The sequence below is a fragment of the Neomonachus schauinslandi genome, chromosome 4, assembly GCF_002201575.2.
Source record: "Neomonachus schauinslandi chromosome 4, ASM220157v2, whole genome shotgun sequence".
In the NCBI taxonomy this organism is placed as follows: domain Eukaryota; kingdom Metazoa; phylum Chordata; class Mammalia; order Carnivora; family Phocidae; genus Neomonachus; species Neomonachus schauinslandi.
In genome coordinates this window covers 34,373,396-34,392,178 of record NC_058406.1, presented here as the reverse complement: position 1 = coordinate 34,392,178, position 18,783 = coordinate 34,373,396, and the positions used below count along the sequence as shown (strand labels likewise).

The 18,783-nt window shown below is 55.3% G+C and overlaps 3 protein-coding genes and 1 non-coding gene across 4 annotated transcripts; 2 read left to right on the top strand and 2 right to left on the bottom strand.

Annotated features, from left to right (window-relative positions):
- Positions 1–2,829: 2,829 nt before the first annotated feature.
- Positions 2,830–2,945, top strand: LOC123324639. The gene has a single exon (XR_006539918.1). It is a non-coding gene; the product is annotated as a U5 spliceosomal RNA (small nuclear RNA).
- A 3,595-nt stretch (positions 2,946–6,540) lies between these two features.
- Positions 6,541–11,065, bottom strand: BTBD19 (BTB domain containing 19). The gene is made up of 6 exons (XM_044914011.1): positions 10,699–11,065; positions 9,213–9,426; positions 7,750–7,818; positions 7,541–7,672; positions 7,293–7,418; positions 6,541–7,146 (listed from the first exon to the last, which is right to left on the bottom strand). Exons 1-6 carry the CDS (start codon positions 10,782–10,784, stop codon positions 7,012–7,014), a joined length of 762 nt encoding a protein of 253 aa, XP_044769946.1. The 5' UTR covers positions 10,785–11,065; the 3' UTR covers positions 6,541–7,011.
- Positions 11,066–12,939: 1,874 nt separating this feature from the next.
- Positions 12,940–13,599, top strand: DYNLT4 (dynein light chain Tctex-type 4). Its single transcript, XM_021683836.1, has one exon. It carries the CDS (start codon positions 12,940–12,942, stop codon positions 13,597–13,599), a length of 660 nt encoding a protein of 219 aa, XP_021539511.1.
- Positions 13,600–13,621: 22 nt separating this feature from the next.
- Positions 13,622–18,535, bottom strand: PLK3 (polo like kinase 3). The gene is made up of 15 exons (XM_021683835.2): positions 18,203–18,535; positions 17,933–18,040; positions 17,728–17,844; positions 17,457–17,586; positions 17,288–17,375; positions 16,402–16,497; positions 16,114–16,312; positions 15,874–15,997; positions 15,598–15,689; positions 15,264–15,357; positions 15,044–15,127; positions 14,788–14,950; positions 14,531–14,660; positions 14,248–14,361; positions 13,622–14,138 (listed from the first exon to the last, which is right to left on the bottom strand). Exons 1-15 carry the CDS (start codon positions 18,410–18,412, stop codon positions 13,947–13,949), a joined length of 1,941 nt encoding a protein of 646 aa, XP_021539510.1. The 5' UTR covers positions 18,413–18,535; the 3' UTR covers positions 13,622–13,946.
- Between the last annotated feature and the right edge of the window lie 248 nt (positions 18,536–18,783).

Genomic DNA, 18,783 nt, shown 5'->3' with positions numbered 1-18,783 from the left:
GATCATGACCTGAGCTGAAGGCAGTCGCTTAACCAACTGAGCCACCCAGGTGCCCCATTTTAGTGTTTTTAAAAAAAGATTTTATTTAGGGCGCCTGGGTGGCTCAGTTGGTTAAGCGACTGCCTTTGGCTCAGGTCATGATCCTGGAGTCCCTGGATCGAGTCCCGCATCGGGCTCCCTGCTCGGCAGGGGGTCTGCTTCTCCCTCTGACCCTCCTTCCTCTCATGCTCTCTGTATCTCATTCTCTGTCTCAAATAAATAAATAAAATCTTTAAAAAAAAAAGATTTTATTTATTTGACACAGAGAGAGCGAGAGAGAGCGAGCGAGCACACACAAGCAGGGGGAGCGGCAGAGGGAGAGGGAGCAGGCTCCCCACTGAGCAGGGAGCCCGATGTGGGACTTGATCCCAGGACTTGATCCCAGGACTCTGGGACCATGACCCGAGCTGAAGGCAGACGCTTAACCAACTGAGCCACCCAGGTGCCCCTAGGTATTTTAGTGTTGATTCAACTGCTTTAAGTTTTTTTATGTATTTAATTAATTAATTTCATATTTAGTCGGAACGTGATTTTCTGGCCTTTAGCCTGGTGGGAGGGATATGAGAAGGCAGTGCTCTTAAGGTGGGGTTGTTCCTGGTGAGTGGGTGACTGGAGCACAGGGTGGATATTTGTGTCTCTTGAGACTGAGCCCTGGAATAGTTGGGGAAGGGCAATAAAAGGCCTCTCCCACTTCCTAGGGGGGAGGTACTCTATTCTAGCCTGCGGTGTAGCCAGAATCTTCAAGGCCTCTGTACAGTGGGGCTATATGACATCACAGAACGAACAGCTTAAATACAGCACCTCATTGGCTGCTAGCACAATCTCAATTTCTGAACAGTTCCCGCACTCATCCATCCCCTGGCTGTCTGGCCAAATAAATAAATAAAATCTTTAAAAAAACAAACAAAAAAAAACCAAACACCAAAATGCCTAAAAAGACCTAAAAGAAGTGAGTAGTTGGCTTTGAACCTAGAGTAGGGGGTGCATCCAGTATGCGCCAGGGATGGAGGCTGGATTTCAGTCCGGCCGTGTTTGGGTCACTATGGAGCAGCTTTTGGGTGGAGCAGGAGAGCTCACCTAGCTGGAATAGTGTCAAAGATGTCAGCCCACCGTGCCACTTACAAGCAGAGTGGCCTAGAAAAGCTAGCTAACATCACTGTGCTGTGTCTTCATCTATGAAATGAGAAGATCAGAGCCTATCCTGTAGGGTGCTATTTTTTTTCCCTCAGGATTTTCAATGAAATCATTTATGTAAGAAATAACCTGGTATCTCATAAGTGCTCTCCAGTTTTTTTTTGTTTTTTTTTTTGTTTTTTAAAGATTTTATTTATTTGACAGAGAGAGACAGTGAGAGAGGGAACACAGCAGGGGGAGTGGGAGAGGGAGAAGCAGGCTTCCCGCTGAGCAAGGAGCCCGATGTGGGGCTCGATCCCAGGACCCTGGGATCATGACCTGAGCCAAAGGCAGACGCTTAACGACTGAGCCACCCAGGCGCCCCAGTGCTCTCCGGTTTTGTAGTTTGTGTAGCTATTAGCTGTGCTCAAAGTTTTTGCTCTGATTGCTTAGGGAATAACCCTGAAACATGGAAGTGCGTCCTGGTGTGGTAGCAACTGAATGGATTTCCAGCCAGTTGGAGTTGGACTGTCCCAAGAATGGTCAGGCCAGAGGCACGAATCACATTCAGTCCCAGAGACAAGTCCCAGGGCTTGCAGGGCAGCCCACCCTGTGTGGCACCTCACACTACTCAGTCCTCTGACTTCAATACCCTTTCATGGCTCCCCATCATGGACAAGATGAAATCCAAGCCCTTTCCAGAGGCAACTCGCTCTAGCCTCTGCCATCACTCCAGCTCTCTCCCAGACAGTGCTCAGCCAGACTCCCACCCTCATTCAGACACGCTACACTCTAGGCAGGCTGAATTACTTTCGGTGTGCATCTCCTATGATTTCACATAGGCAGTTCCCTCTGCTAAGAACACTTTTCCTCCTTGATGGAGCCATCCTTTAATAAATAAATTGGATGATGGGGCGCCTGGGTGGCTCAGTCGTTAAGTGTCTGCCTTCTGCTCAGGTCATGATCCAAGTCCTGGGATCGAGCCCCACATCAAGCCCCACATCAGGCTCCTTGCTCAGCAGGAAGGCTGCTTCTCCCTCTCCCACTCCCCCTGCTTGTGTTCTTGCTCTCGCTTTCTCTCTCTGTCAAATACATAAATAAAATCTTTAAAAATAAATAAATAAATAAATTGGATGCCATCTCTTGCAAGAGGGGTAGTGATGTGCCTCCCCGGAGGTCCCATGGCCCCTGAGTGTCTTTGCTCTACCGTTTCTGCTTCTGTTCCAGCACGGGGCGGGGGGGGGGGGGTCCCTGCGGGTGTGCAATGATAAGACGGCACCTCAACAATTGGGACTAACAGTCCACCCCGGTATAGAGCTCGACACCGGCCCGGCACCAGCGGGAAGCACCCTTACCTCTCTAGGCAAACGTGGCGCGGGTTCCCGTGCAGACCGCAGAGCGCTCCTGGCGCCTCCCGCCGCGACAGCTGGTGTCTCCCACCAGCCGGGAGCCGCCTGTGATTTGCATACCCATGGTGCACCACGAAGGGACAGTTTCACGCTGCTGGAGTTCCAGCCCCACGGAGATTTGTGCACTGTTGTAGGGCATACTGCCTGTTAGAAATACATGATCCGTACAAATTCCAGGCAGGGAGCACGAACCGTGCAGACACTGAACAACCATAACTGTGCTAAGTGTTGTATTGTTCTAGGAGGTTCCAAGCAGGTGCGTGAGAGTATGCTCTGGTTTCTCTTCAGATCGTATAAATCTTTCGCCTTTTACTAAAGATTTCCGTGGAGAGGAACGGTTTTGAGTTTTTATTAAATTTTTTGAAGCCTTTTTGAATGAGGCTTTTTCTCTCATGGTTTAAAAGATAGATTTGAGAGTTTTCTGAGTCATCCAGTTATAAAAAGAACTACATTGAAAATCTACTTTAGAGTTTGTTTTTCTATATACAGGTTTACGTTCTGGATTGGTGTTATGTGAGGATATTCTGGGCAAAATGTTTTTGCGCGTCAGTTTTTTTTGCCTTCCTGTAGGTTATCTTTCCTAGATTCTTTTTGCGATTTTGTTTCTTGTAGTATTCAGTTGTAGGTTATCCCAACTTACTCTTCGGGAGGGGAAGGACCAGAAAGAGAAGGTAGAAGTCATTCATGTTCCTTCCAATATTTTTGGCTTGAAATACAGCAGGAAGGGTAAGCTCAGTAGTTCCCTACCTCCCATCAGACTCCCTAGCTGTCTCCGCCGCAGTTTGGTATGATTTTTCACATTGATTTACCCCCATCCAACTCTCTACGCTGGTTTTTTCATGCTGAAGATAGCAGATTCCTTACTATAAGGAAGGGGCTTAATTTACGAGTAGAACCAAGCACTGAAAGAAAGTGAGTAATATAATCGGGATAAGTAATATACAATCTCAGTGATAACTGCCATTCAGAAGCATTATGAGAGATAGGTGGCTAGGGCTAGCCACCAAATGTGTCCTCAGATTTTGGACCTAGCTCCTCCTGCCAATCTGCATGTTCTTGCCCAAGCTCATTTAATTCTCTGGCTTTAAGTAAATACCATCTCATAACTGGAGACGGTCCATAAATTTACAGCCATCAGCAGGTCCCATTGATGACCATATTCAAAGCATACACTTCATGCTGCTACATTTTACCTACTCCGCCCTGGTCCTAGAAGAGCTCTTCACGGATTCATGCGAAAACCTCTCCCTAACTGTTCTCCTTAGATTGCATCCCGTCCCCTCCTACCACTTTATCCCAAACTTCCACACAACACACACAGAGAAATTGGGGTTTTTTTTAATGTTACTTTTGAAAAATATTTATTTGAGAGTGCACGCTCAAGTGGGGGAGGGGCAGAGGGAGAGGGCGAGGGAGAAGAAGCTGGCTTCCCCTGAACAGGAGCCCATCCCGGATCTTGACCTGAGCCTAAGGTCAGCCTCTTAACCGACTGAGCCACCCAGGTGCCCCTACCTCATACTCTTTAAACCATCATATTCCTTCATGACTATCCACTCTTCATCAAACCTAGCATAAAAATACTCAGGTTTAACCATTTCTTCTGGTCTTCATTTCCTTATGAAGACTCCCATATTACTAAAACTTATATTGGGGCGCCCGGCTAACTCAGTCCGGGGAGTATGCGACTCTTGATTGACCTTGGGGTTGTTTTATTTTATTTTAAGATTTTATTTATTTGACAGAGAGAGACACAGCAAGAGAGGGAACACAAGCAGGGGCAGAAGGAGAGGGGGAAGCAGGCTTCCTGCGGAGCAGGGAGCCCGATGCGGGGCGCGATCCCAGGACCCTGGGATCATGACCTGAGCCAAAGGCAGACGCTTAACTGACTGAGCCACCCAGGCACCCCTGATCTTGGGTTGTGAGTATGAGTCCCACGTTGGATGTAGAGATTACGTAATGAAACATCTGAAATAAATTTGTATGCTTTTCTCCTGTTAATCTGTCTTTATCAGTTTAATTTTCAGACCCAAGAAGGGACCCTAAGAGGGGAAAGGAAAACTTCCTCCCCTACACTACCTTTTCTTTTGGCAAAAGGAATCGTGCTCTACTTGGTCTGCACTGAGCTTTTTTCCAAAGGTCACAGATATCTTTCTACATCATGGTAAGAATATACCATAATCAGTCTTCTAGGTTAAACCAGGACATCTAGTTTGTTTTTGATTCTCATTATCCAAACAATGCTGCCATTAAGTGGTACTATGAGTAACCACATTTTCAGTCTTGAGAGATAATGCCAAATAACTATCTTTAATTCATGTGCAACATATTTTTGTATAAAATCCCGGAGAAATAAGTTTTAACCTTATTTTCTTCTAATCGACTGTCCCTCATTTTAGATTGATAGTGTCTTGTTTTACAGCTTTTTGGAATAAAATAGTATTTAAATAAGGAAATAAAGTCATCACTGAACATTTACAGAGCACTGATGTGACAGGGACTGGGGAACAAGAAATGAATAAGGCACCACTCTAGGCCCAGGGATCTTTCAGGGAGAATCAGATCCTCAGGAAGACAAAAGGTATAATGAATGAAAGGGTGGCATGGGGAGTCTTCAATAAATAAGAGAGTGAATGCACAGCCAGAGGATACTGCCTTCAGAACCAGTGATTTAATGCAAAGGTAGTAGCTGAGAGAAGAGTTACCACTAGTAATTCCGAGCGTCCTGAGAGTGAACTAGTGTATTTTGTCCTGAGAGCAATGGGGATGTTGAGTGGCTTCATAAGGGGAGTAGGGCTGACATCTTAAGTCTGGCTGCTGTGTGGGAAATGGCAGGAAGAGGGGCATGGCAGGCGCGGAGGCAGTGCGCTGGAGTGAAGGCAGGAAGACTATTAAGAGCTTGTTACGGGGTGCCTGGGTGGCTCAGTCGGTTAAACATCTGCCTTTGGCTCAGGTCATGGTCCCAGGGTCCTGGGATTGAGCCCCACATCGGGCTCCCTGCTCAGCCGGGGCCTGCTTCTCCCTCTCCTCCCCGCTTGTGCTCGCTCTCAATATCTCTGTCACTATCTCTCCCTCTCTCTCAAATAAACAAATAATAAAAAACTTTAAAAAAAAAGAGCTTGTTACTTTCATTCTGAACACAGACAGGACTGGGTGAACTAAAGGTAAGAGAACTGAACCAACTGGAAAGATCTCATAGGGGAAGAAAAATAACTTTCCCTCTACTCTCTGAGCTCTTGGCTGAAACCCTTGTAGTAAGAGACAGATTAACAAAAGAAAAACAAGTTTATTAACATGTATACCTCATGTGTACCTGGCAGATACCCAGGGAAAAAGGAGTACCTCCCTGAGGCAGCCTAAAATAACTGCTGAAAAACCATCTTAAGCTAAAGAGGAAAGAAAAGTGTAGGGAGGACACTTATGGGGGAGCCACCAAGAAAAGCATAGTAAACAAGATAAGGTTTGTTAAACAGATTTCAGTGGGGTGCCTTCTCCACTAAAATCCTCCTGTGAGTTCATCATCCTTCTTTTCCTGGTACAGAGAATGAGACACCCTTACAAATGGAGATTTCCTTTTTAAATATAAATTTCCCTTCCAAAAGAGTAACTTCTACTCTGTTTCCAGAGCTTCCGCTGTTTCTCAAAATAGTCAGTTCAAAATAATCCTTAAAGAGGCATCTTTTGGGTTGGCACATTCTGCTACCCTTCAGTCTCTCAGAAGGTGGAAGCCACGGGAAGGAGATGTGAGAAAGAGGAATAAGGCAAGGCTGAGATGCAGGTTTCTGGCTTAAGACACCCACGTAGGGGCGCCTGGGTGGCTCAGTCCTTAGGCGTCTGCCTTCGGCTCAGGTCATGATCTCAGGGTCCTGGGATCGAGCCCCGCATCGGAGTACCTGCTCAGCCGGAGGCCTGCTTCTCCCTCTCCAACTCCCCCTGCCTGTGTTCCCTCTCTCCCTGTGTCTCTGTCAAATAAATAAATTTAAAAATTAAAAAAAAAAAAAGACACCCACGTAGATGAGAAACACGATAGGGGCAGAACTTGGGAAAGATGAGAAGGCAGCTCAATTTTGAACTGAGTCTGAAGTGTCCAGCATTTGGAGAGAGATCTCCAAGACGTAGGTCTGGAATAAAGAGGGAGCTGAGCTGAAAACATGGGGGGGGGGGTTATAAAAGTAAACGCGACAGGCCCGCGTGGCCAGAGGCCCAGGAGTTAGTCAGGATGAGGGTGCAAAGGAAATCGCTTTGGGGCCCCGCCCCGCCAAGCCACGCCCACTACCCCTCCTTCCCCTCCCTCCCAATCACACCCACAGGGCGGGGCGCGGAGCGGACCCGGGTTCTTCCAGCTTCAGGCTCGCAGGGCATGCTGGGGGCGAAAGCCCCCCTCTGAGCGCCAGGCATGTTGGGAGCTGTAGTTTGGGACAGGCCAGAATTCCTTGCAAATCGCGGCCTTTGGTCACTTAAAGGGCAGGTCCAGAAAGCAGTGATGCTCCCGGGGCAGGGTTCCCCTCCGGCGGCGGCACGGGGTGCCCCGGGCTGCATCCCCTCTCCGCAGAGCGTGGCACTTCCACGCCTCTACGATCTGCTCCACCTGCAGGGGAAGGCTGGTCACGGCGGAGTGCAGCAGTAGCCCGCCTCGCCCCTCAGACCCTGGGCCGCAACCCCCCACCCCCGCGCTTCTCCCTCCCCGCCCCCCGGCTGCTGAGTGGATCTGAGTTTGGTTCCCCGCGTCCGCACCGGGATGAGCGGCTCCTGCTGGTTCTGCTCTTCCAGGGCGCTCAGCTCCGCCGGGGCCAGTAAGGCCAGTCTCAGCTCCCGCACCACCGGGGCCGCCACCTCGGCCACAGGCCGCTCCAGCACGGCCTGCGAACGCCAGCCCTAAGCCCGGACAGGCGGGGTACCTGCCCCGCGACCCGCTTGCCAGGTTCCTGCGCCCAAGCCTCCTTCCGCACCCCCACCGCTGGGTCCCCGTAGACCCCGCTCACCGCGCCCACGCGCGCCCAGCTCCGGGCAGCCAGGACGAGCTCAGCCTCGTCCACACAGAGCTTGTCGCTGCGCAGCAGGGGCAGCAACGCGGGCGCCGACAGCTCCAAGAAGCCGCGGGTCCGGAGCGCCTCCTGTGGGTCCACGAATGGGTCAGGGAGGAGCAGAATGATGTGTGAGGGTTTGGGAGTCTGAAGATGGGGAGCGATACCTGGCTGTGGGCCTCTATGAAGGCTATACAACGCTCCTGCAGCGGCCCCAGGCCGAAGGTCACGGCAACCTGGGAACAGAATGAAGGGTGTCAGGTTGGAGGCTGGAAGGCCATGTAGTGAGCCCTCCACACTGATGCCCTCCTACAAGCCTGTCCAGCAACACCCACCTGCAAGGCCTCACAAACCAGCTCCACATCCAGCACCTTCACCACAAACTCCAGGCACAGCTGGGAACAGAAATGAAAGTGGGTTGGGCCAAGGTGTCTCTGCTCCAAGACCCTAGCCCCGGGGAGGCAAGAAATCACCAGGGGCTGAGACGTAGCAAGCCGGAAGGGACTAGAGACTAGCAGTCTGCCTTGGGTCCAGCAGTCTACCTTCTAGCACATTCCCCGATAATCAGACTAGACGAAAGCCATGTGAAAATCCACTCTCCTTTTCTCTGAGGACACTCATCTTCTTCCACTTGGACCCCTCCTGACTCAAAGATCCTTTCGTTTTAACCAGAAACCTGAATTTCGTCCATGACCTGTCCCTTTCACCCTCACATCCAGAAAAGTGCTGGGTCATGCCAGTTCCACTTCTCTCAAAGTCATGCACCTCCCTCTTGGGCTTCCACTGCTACTCATCCCTCCTGGACTGGGGAGCCTTTCTCATCTCTCCCAATCACTTCTCCCCTTAGCTCCAAATCCTCACTCTCTTACCTAAAACCTCCAATGAATCTCCATGTCCTCTGGGTAAAAAAAAGTCCAAATTTTCAAAGGTCCTGCATGATCTAGCCCCTGGTACCCTCTCCAATCTCATCTGTCTCTCTTCTCCTCTCACACCCTTGGCCCAGCCACACTAAATGGCTCACTAGCTCCTTTTGTGCCTCAGTGACTAGAATGCCACCTTTCCATGCCCCCTCTGAGCAAACTCCTACCTGTTCTAACACGAATGTTTCCTCCTCCAAGAAGTCTTCCCTTCTTTTCTCCCTGATGGCAAGACCAGAGAGACCCTCTGTAGAGTCTCGGCACCATATACCTTCATCTATCACCCTTCTTATACCCCTGGTTAAGGGTTTTTATGTGTCTCTCTCTCTTTGAAGAGCAAGGATCAAGGCTGACTTATCCTGGCAACTACGGCATCAGCCCATATGCCCCCACAGCACACACACAGCACGCACATATCCTTCTGCACACAGGCCCACATAAATGCAGTCCATACCTTTGTGTTGGTACATGTGCCTCTCCAGGCCAGAGTGTGTGTGAGGCACGGGGTGAACTGAGCCCATAAGAGGGAAGAGAAATGAGACAGGGGCCTGCCATACAAACCCACCTCTCGCAGTTCCTCCAGCCCATACTCCACAGCCGCCGTCAGCACCTCCAGCACCTGCAGAGTGGGTGGTCGGGGGAGTGGAAGAGAGTTTCTCCTGCCCCTCCCCGCCAGCCCCACCGCCACCCAGACGTCCGCCCAGAGGGCTCACAGAGCGGCGGCACAGCCTGACACTGTTGGTGTACAGGAACTCCAGCACTGCCAGGAAGGCCTCCACTGGCACCGCGCTCAGCACCACGGGGCTAGGCATCCCGGGGCCCAGCTTTGGGCCCAGAAGTCGTTGGAAGAAGTTGCATCTACAGGCCAACAAGCACCGGTGGGCAAACACCTCCTGCCGTTCTTGACCGACCACAAAGCAAACGTCACTGTGGGAAAGGGGAGGAGAGAACCAGGGAAGAAGAGGCCCGAGTCTTGGGTACAACCCTTAGGCTTTGCCTTTGTCCACTCTGAGCCTTCATTTCCTAATCTGTCATACAAGGGACAGGTCTTAGTCCTTCCAGCCGAAGGTCTGGGATACACATTCCTGGATTCTAGTCCCAGCTCCACCCTATGATGCCTCCGGCAAGTGACTTTTTACCTTTGAATCTCAGGTTTCTCATCCGTGAAATGGGATAGTAATCCCAAACCCTCAGGTCTTAGAGGAGGTGGCGATGCCTGATCGCTGAGGGGGCACCAAGGCTGCTGCAAAATTGATCCTACCTACCCCTCTCCTCCCCAGCCTGAGTCTTGAGGTAAGGGAAGCTCTTCTTGGCTCCTCCTCCATAGACTGCAAACTCAGCCTTTTTCGGCCTCCTCTAGGCGGGAGGGGGTGCAGAGCGCACTGGCTGCAGACAGATAGGCAGCGATACATCATCATGAGACCAGACCACATTTTCCATCTTCATAATCACTTCCGGCCCCAGCCTCTGGGCCTCCCAACAGCATAGAGGGTAGGAGGCAGGAAATGAAGCTTGAGCTTCTGGAGCCTCCTAGTCCCAGGTCCAAGGCCAGGGGTTCCCCCTACTCACACCAGACTGCTAATCCCCAAAGCAGTAGGGTTATCAGAGTCACCAACCCTTGAGGAGTCTAGCTTTCAGGCAGTGGGGACTGAAAGCTACATTCTAGTTCTGACCAGCCCTGGCCCCATATTCTATCCCTGGTTTCAGACACCACTAGCATCCTGGGCAGTGAGCCCTAGGCAGCACCCTTGAACTACTTCCTGTCTGAGACTCTGGCTCACTCAATCCCTTGAGCTTTGTTCTTCTTGTGACTCCCCAGTTCCCAGAACAGGGTCATCTGCTCCTGTGCCTCCCAGGGAGGGACTCAAGTTATATCCCATCCCTCAGGATCCAGGGGGGCAAAGGGCTCTTCTCTGCCAGGAGCTCAAGAGCCAAAAAAGGAAGGCCTTTGCCTGAAGTCACACAGCTGCTCCGGGCTCCAGCTCCCACTGCCACCCCCACCACCACCACCTCTGGCTCTCAGGACATCACGGACGATGAGTGACCTGTAGTCATTCTCCACACTTGACTTCCCCAGACTGAGTTCACCAGGGAGGAGGGTGGTCTTCCCCACCTCTTGTGTACCCAAGGCTTCCTCAGGGTGGTGGGGCCCAGCAAAGCCAGTTAGGGAAAACCCATAGACAGGGCCCGCCCCCTCACCTGTATTGGGGATTGTTGAGAAGGCTCCGGAGTGCCGTGGAAAAGGGTGCAGCCTCCCCGTGCACAACCAGTCCCGGGGGCTCCATGGGGGCGGGGCAGGGGAAGAAGCAGGTAGAATAGGAGGCCTGGTGTCTCTTGGTCTGTGGGAGGCGGTAGGTGGGAAGGAGCAGGAGGCCTGGCCAGGCCTAGCAGCTGGTGTGGAGACTAGAAAGGCCTGAGAGGGAGGGGCAGGAGCTTGGGAAGCCTGTTTGCTGGGAAGCTAAAGTTTAGGGATGGGGCAGGAGAGGCCCAGGTTCCTTAAGAAGGCATCAGAGGCCAGAGGCTGGGCTAGGGGTGGGGACTCAGGGAGGGGGCCGAGAGAGGCTGAGGGTGGAGCAGACTGGACTGGGGAGGAGAGGCTGACGGCGGATGAGGCCCCAGCTGGGAGCCTGCCCAGGCGGCAGTGGGTGGGAAGCCTGTGGGTTTCCACGGAAACCGGAGCCCGGCTGGAGAGGCCCCGCCCATCTCCCACAGGCCCAGGGAAAACTTTAGCCCTCAGGGGGGCCGGAAGCTGAGTGGAGGGTCTTAGGACCCAGGCCCCTGCCTGTCTTGGGTTCAGAGTTCAAACTCCCTGCCCCTCCTACCCCTCCGCCCATACGCACACAGGGTCAGGATCAGGTTAGCCAGGCCTGGGGAACCCCCCTCAACAGGGAAATTCCTCACCCCCATGGAGTTTTCAGGGCCCAGACTCGCTTGTCTGAGAGGGGGCAATCCTGTCCCTTCCAGAGGGAGGTCAGGTGAGGTGGTGTCAGCTCTGACAGAGACGTCATGGCCTCTGGCATCCCTAAAATGCAACCCCGGTTAGGGGGCTGGCACTCTGGGCACTCAAGAGGTGTGGCCAGCTAGGGACAAGCCCCAGGGCACTTGGGTCAGCAGGGGTCAGGAGGCTGGGCTCTGGTTCACTGCCAAGTCCAGTCACCACTGTTGCACCACTGTTGCATCAGGTCGGCTCCCACCCGCAGGGCAGATGGCCCCCCCCCCCCCCCCCCCCCGCACACAGCCCTGAGCTGAGGAAGTCATCCAAGCCCCACCCCAGCTCTGCACAGGGAGCGGAAATATTTGTCCTTGTTGGGGCTGATGGGGAGACGATAGAGCCATGACGTCCTCCTTCCTGTGGGCCCAGATCCTGATCCCTCAGCAGCCACCCAAGGTCTCCCCACGTCCCAGGCTTCCGCAACTTGCTCACAACTGAAGAGCCAGCCTTCACAGGGGAGAAATGGACAGCAGCTCAAGAGCCCCGGGAGCCCCTCTCCACATCTGCCCCCTCCGGAGTCCTTGCGGTGGTAGTATGCCCTGGGTTCTAGACCCCTGTTATCCCCTTTCCCCTGATGACTCAGGTACCCCACACTCAGCACCTACTCACAGTAGTAACACATCCAGGTTAAGCCAGAGCCAGGACTGGAAGGAGGGAACCAAACAGGAGTGCCTGCCCAGTAACCCAAGGCAACTCCACAACACAGGGGGCCATTACCTTCCTGCCTGCCAGTCAGGCCAGCCGGGAGGACAAGGCTGTGGCTAGGAGAGAGTTGGGAAGCCAAAAGCTGCAGGTGACTCAGGTGCCCGTGGGAGTTTCGGAAGAGGGCATTCATCCCAGAGCTGATTCTGCAGGTAGGGCCAGAGGCCAAATTCAGAGGGCGGAAGGAGCTTCCCGAGTCACCTGCCTCCAGCCTCAGCCAATTGTAGGGGCAATCTTTATGTCAGCCACCCTAGAAGCACAGAGGGGTGGAAGACAGCTGGATTCAGTACCCACAGGGCTAAAAGGATCTGTGGGGTTGAAGGAGTTGGGTCTGTGTCTCCTGGTTAGGGGTTTGAGGCACCACAGTCTAGGCTGAGGCAAACCAAGGGCAGACTTATCTCCCCCTTCTGCTGGCAAAGTCTGGTGGAAGGGAGAATAGGAGGTGTACTTAGAGCTCACTTAGCTAACCTCCATGGTGCCCACGCGAACGTGAAGCTCAGGGGGGCAGGGGCCAACCCAAGATGATAGTCTGAGCAGCACCAATTATGTCCTTAACAGCCTTTAACGCTTGAAGCACCTAGGAATCCGCACAGCCCCAGACTATGTGATTCGCCTGTCCCCAGAACACAGGTAAGAAGGGGTTAGGGGCTAAAAACCCTTATCACTGAGTGAAAGACTGGATGGGGTACAACGACGGCCAGTTTAGGCCATCCTGTCCAAGTGTGGGTCTCCCAGCTGGCAGGTCTATGGCTGGCAGGTCTGTGCCCCCCGGACGCCAGGAGGAGGACACTACCAAAGACCCCGGGCTCAAACGATCGCCGGTGAGGCCTCCAGGCCACCTGCCCAGTATTGATGAGGCGCGACTAGCAGGTCTGGGCCCGTCCTCCCGCGGTGGCTCTGTGCTGGGCCCAGCCTCGTCCTTCTCAGGTCGCAACTCGCTGGCAGGACCAGGCGCAGGTCCGGGGGGTCGACGACCATCTCTGGGCCCAGTGCCTCCTCTGGGCTCAAGGGTGAGCTTCTCGGGGTTGCCCCCAGGCCCCCTGCGTTGGGTGGCGCCCTCCTACCGCACAGAGCCTGCGCCAGGGGAGCGCTGGGAGGCCGCGCGCGTACAGCAAGCCCTGGAGGCTGTGCTGGCTGCTCGGCTGTGCCACGCTTGCTACTCGGGCGCTGAGGCCGGGCCGCTGGCTCGCGAGCTGTGCGAGCTGCTGCGTGTGCGCCTGCGCGAACTCTGTCCCCCGCGCTACAAGCTCGTGTGCAACGTGGTGCTCGGGCCGCGCGTCGGCCAGGGCGTGCATGTGGGCAGCCGCGCACTCTGGGACACCGAGCGCGACGGGCTGGCCTCCGCCGCCTTCACCAACGCCTCCCTCTTCGCCGTGGCTATGGTCCACGGGCTCTACTGCGAGTGAGGACGCCTCCAAGTTCTGCAAAATGGTTTATTATCCCAGGAGGAGGCCCTCCCTGGGGCTCAATCCCAATAAATAAGTCTGCCAATAAATAAAAGTGGTCCATAAATAACGCCCCCTAGCTGGGGACTAAGGCTCAGGCTTTTCTTGGAGAGGGGGTAGGAAGCTGCTGGGACACGCAGACTCCAACCCCAGTAAAGCTGGTCCCTGATTCCCTGGGGGATTCGGCCCAGAGCCCCCAGTGAGGCACCAAAGGGACAGGGAGGCCCACAAAGGCAAGGGCCAGAGCCTTACAGGCACAGGCCTCAGACCTGAGGCTTTAGGTCATGGCCTGCTCTGCAGGTTAGGGCCTAGGCTGGGCAGCGGTCCCGGAGCAGACGCAGAGCATAGCGGAGCCGCTGCCGCAGAGCCGGGGAACAGCCCAGCTGGCACAGGTGGGAAGCGAGGTAAGTACAAGCACTGCGGTTGCGGGCCACGAAAGTCACAAGCAGGGGCTCCCAGCCACTGAGGATCAGCTTGGTGTGGTCTCCGTAGAAGTTTACCTGTGCACAGAAGGGTGGCACTGTTCAGGGCCTAGGCCCCAGATCCAGTTTCCTCCCCAGCACCATGGGTCTCCCAGACCTTCCCCCCAAGGCCAGGAGGGGTTGTCACCTGGACAGTGCCATCACTGAACAGCATGAGTAGGGCCTGATCCGTCTTGACCCACTGCAGCAGGAGTGGGGGGACAGGCACCTCCACCTCTTCCACACTGGGCAGATCTCCACCCTGGGGGCAGGAGCAGGTCACTTGTCTGGCATGAGTCACGCCCCTCCTCCTTGATGGCTCCCATAGAGGTTCAGCTTCTAGCTCTGAGCCCCCCACCCCTCCCGCCAAGGCGAAGATGAAGGGATTAGGATGTGTTCATCCTCCATGGGCCCCACTCCAGTGCGCACACCTTCATGAGATGCTGCTCCATGTAGGAGGCAAAATACCGGAGGACGCCCAGCTGAGGCTGCAGGGCCCGAGGCACAGCCCCCACAGAGAAGGCCACGTGCTTTGTGCTGGCGGGGCTGTAGTGCACAGTCCTGGAGGAGAGGAGACGAGAGGTCAGAGGGAGCCCGGCGCCGAAGCCCGTTCCCTGGAGACCCCAGGCCCCCCCAGTGCAGGAGCACACACGTGCTGGGCACCAGGGCACTCCAGAACAGCACTTACTTTCTGTTGGCTGAAAGGGCCATGTGTGTGCCATTGTTGAAAAGCACAGCCACCCGGCGGCTGGACAGTTGATACCCAAAGCCAAATTTGTTGGAGTAGTCAACCCACTTGCTGACCCATACCAGAGGCTCTGGCTGTGCCAGGGGAGCTGGGTTCTGTTCCGCTGTCATGGAAGAGGAAGGAGTGAGGACCTGTTCCCCACCTTTCAGCCAAAGAACTCCCAACCACCATTCACCATATCGGACCCCACCCTTACCTGGGGGCATGAAGGCCAGGCAGTTTCTCAAAGCACAGAGGGCTGACTCCACCACTGTGGCCACAGTCAGACCTTCTTCAAACCCTGAAGGGAACAGGGCACCTGGAATTAGGCATTAGTTCGCCAGGACACAGGCCATGTCTCTCTGACACTCCTTCCCTCTGGTCCCTGGTCTTAGCCCCAACAGCCTCTAGCACCTCTCATCCTCTTGGCTGCTCACCATCTCCGCTGCTCGCCAATGTCCCACGGGGTGAGCTGTCTTCAGGCACTGTCTCTACCAAGCTGAGGGGGGCAGGACCGGAAGCTGCTGGAGCCTGGACGGTTGGGGAGGGGAAGGGAGTGAGATAGGCCTCAAAATCCAAATCCTCGAGAGTCCATGGCCCAGCCTTGCCCTGGCAGCCGGGGCACCCCAGGTCAGCCCCGCCTGGCTAATGAGACACAGCCAATTAGGCCACCACGAGGCTAGATGCTTCACTAGCTTCTTTTATCCCAGGCTTCCTGCAGCAGCTAGGGTGAGAGTGAGTCAGGGCACACTATCCATGTGAGTCCCTCACCTCAGGCCTGGCATCTTGATGGCCAATGGACGTCCGAGTGAGGCCGTTCACCAAACAGGAGACCTCATCCCGCTCCTCAGGATGGTTTTTACCTGGGTGGGGGAAGATACAACCCTCATATCCTGCCCACCCCCACCCCCGGGCTTCCTGCAGGGATACAGATGGGCACATGCTCTCCCCAGGGGTTCAGAGGCATTCACACTCATGCCCCCACAATATAGGTACCAAGCCCCCCTGCCACGCTCTACCCTCCACACACTGACATTCCAGACTTACTTTTCTTCTTCCTGCCAAAGAGGCTCTTGGTAACTTTGACAAACAGGATCCTAGCTGGGTTAAGGGGTATCAGGTCTGGGACTGTCACACAGCTGCTGACAGGGAGCCGGTCAGGGGTGTAGCCCTGAGGAGGGAAGTCAAGTGAGCAAAGAAGGGAGGCCCCAGGAGTCCTGTCACCTACCCCCACTGAATCCCCCGGGAACATGCAGAGTTGACTTAGATGTCTGGGGAGCCACAGACCTTGGTAAAGAAGTCATGGCGCAGGATCTGGTCAATTGAGGGGCGGTCTTGGGGCGAGGCTCGAAGGATGGCAGCCAGGAGCTGCCGGGCGGGCAGTGAGAGGCTGGCGGGCAGTGTGTAGTGAACCTGTTTGATGCAGCGATATGTCTCCTTCAAGTCAACTGTCTCAAAGGGGGGATTCCCGCACAGCAGTGTGTACCTGAAGGGCAGAGATGAGGGTGTCAGGAGTACAGCAGAAGGTACACCCCACCCGGGCCCCCACCAGTGTACGATGACCCTGGGGCTCACATGACACAGCCCAAGGACCACACGTCTGCCTCAGGGCCATGGCCCTGTCTCTGCAGCACTTCTGGAGCCACATAGTTGGGGGTGCCACAGATGGTTCTGAAAAGGGACAGGGAGGAAGAGAGAAGAAGGTTCAGACCCAGCCTGGCTAGCCCCCCCTTCCCTGCCCCCACTGTGAGTCCAGACAAAGCAGCTGCCTGTCACCAAAGGCAAGAGAACTCCTGCTTGTCCTGGGACAATGGATGCTGGGGATGGCAGCTGAGTCCCCGCCCACCCGCCTGGCCCAGCTGCTCAGCTGCTCGGCAGGACAGGGGAGTCCTTGACCCCCACCCCAGCCCCCTCCTCCAAGGTTAGCAGAGGGTCCATCATGGATCCTTTCCTCAGTCAGTCCCCCACCCCCGTCTGTCAGATACCCATACAGGCTGTCACCTCCTATGGTCTGTGCCACACACAAACCAACACCAACTGTCCTATTCCCCCAAACACTCATCGGCCACACATGCTATCTGTTGTCACTCACACCTAGTCATCGTGGCCACAGCAGGGGCTTCTTACACAAGGTGTCATGTCCTGCCATTCCCACACACATGGTTTATGTCCCCTTCCCCCATCCACACATAGGATCAGGTCCAACATCTCCAAGAATCCTTACACCCCCATCTGTCTCAGGGACTCAAACACCAACAGGACCCTCAGCCTTTCCACCAGTCCCTGTAACTCCAGCTGCCACCTCCGCCTTCCCCCCTCCCACACAAACAACCCATCATCCCTTTCCTATCTATCACACACACACATCAGGCAGTCATCATGCCTCCCACATACATAACTCACTGTCACGCACGTCATCGTGTCACACAGACCATGGCCACCCCTCTCCTCAAACACTCACTTCTTCCTATGTTCCGGGGGTTCCAACCGGGTTGCCAGCCCAAAGTCCCCCATCTTCAGTTCCATGTTCTCAGTGATAAAAAAATTCCCTGAATGGGGGCAGAGAGGTGTGTCAGAGTCCTTTCTCTCTGCCACCCCAACCCCCAATCCTGCTGGCCCGGGAGTCTCACCCAGCTTGAGGTCTCGATGCAGGATGCCCCGCTGGTGCAAGTACTTGAGTCCGGAAAGGATCTGGCGCAGGTAGTAACGCACCTCTGGCTCCAACAGAGTGTGCCGAGCCTTCCAGATGTGGGCCAGGGACTGCAGAGAGCCACCACTTCAGCCCCTGATCCACCCTCTCTGACCCTCCCTCCATCTGCGCTCACCGAGGAAGAGACAGGGCTCCAGCTTTGGGTCTTAAGGGCCCCTTTTCCCTCTCCCACTCTCACAGTCATCGCTCACCTTTCGGCTGCAGAGTTCCAGGAAAATGTATATGTTGTCAGCATCCTCAAAGTGGTGCGAGAAACGCACGATGTGGCGGTGCTGCAGGCCGCGGTGCAGCTCAATCTCGTTTAGGATCTGCAATGGGGGCGCGGGGTGGTCATCCCGCAAGGGCTCCCTCACCACTTTCCCCACTCCACCCTTGGTCCGCTGGGCCCGGGCCCACCTTCTCGCGCTGATGCGGCTTGGTGATGCGGCTCTGTGAGATGACTTTGACAGCGTAGGCGTTGCCGGTCTCCGTGTCAGTGGCCTCATAGCAGCGGGCAAAGCCCCCCTATGGGGAAGAGGCATCAGGCAGAGCGCTCCAGGACAGCTAAGTCTGGCCCGCAGACGTCCCCGCGCCTGGGGCAAGCGCCCCCGCCCCACCCGGCGCGGTCAAGGAGGTCAGCAGGTACCCCCCTCCTCCCCTCGCTAGCACACCACCCCACCAGTTCACCTTGCCCAACAGGCGGCCTTTGAAGTAGGTGCGACCGCCGCGCGGGTCGGTGATAAGGCGCCCCGGGTCCGTGGCCGGTGGCCCAGCCAGCATCTCCAGCTCAGGTCCCGGCATGGCACTCCCAGGCGGCCCGGGACCGGCAGGGGGCGCGGGCGGGGCGGCCGCACGCGGGAAGGGGCGCGGGGATAGGAAGCCGGCGGCGGGCTCCATGCAGGCGGTGCGTTGCAGCGCGGGCCCGGCTTGTTTCGGTTCCGCCCCGCCCGGGGAACGCGTGGCGCTGCGGGGATCTGCTACGCTGCGCTCGCGCCCGAGGGAGCCCGGCGTTTTTATCAATGAACGCCTGTCTCCTCCTCCGCGTCTCGTCATTAAGAGCCCGCCCCCTTCCAGGCGGCGAGTCACCTAGAAGCCACGCCCCTCCTCGGGCCTTACGTCACCAAGAAGCTCCTCCTCCTACTCAACGTAAGTCCAGGCCCAGCCTCCCACCCACGCCTTAAAGAGAAAGCGTGCTGGTAGTCACCATGCGGGTGCGACCAGGATGTAGGGGTCAGCCGTTTCTCCGTACCCCTCTCCCTACGCCCTGG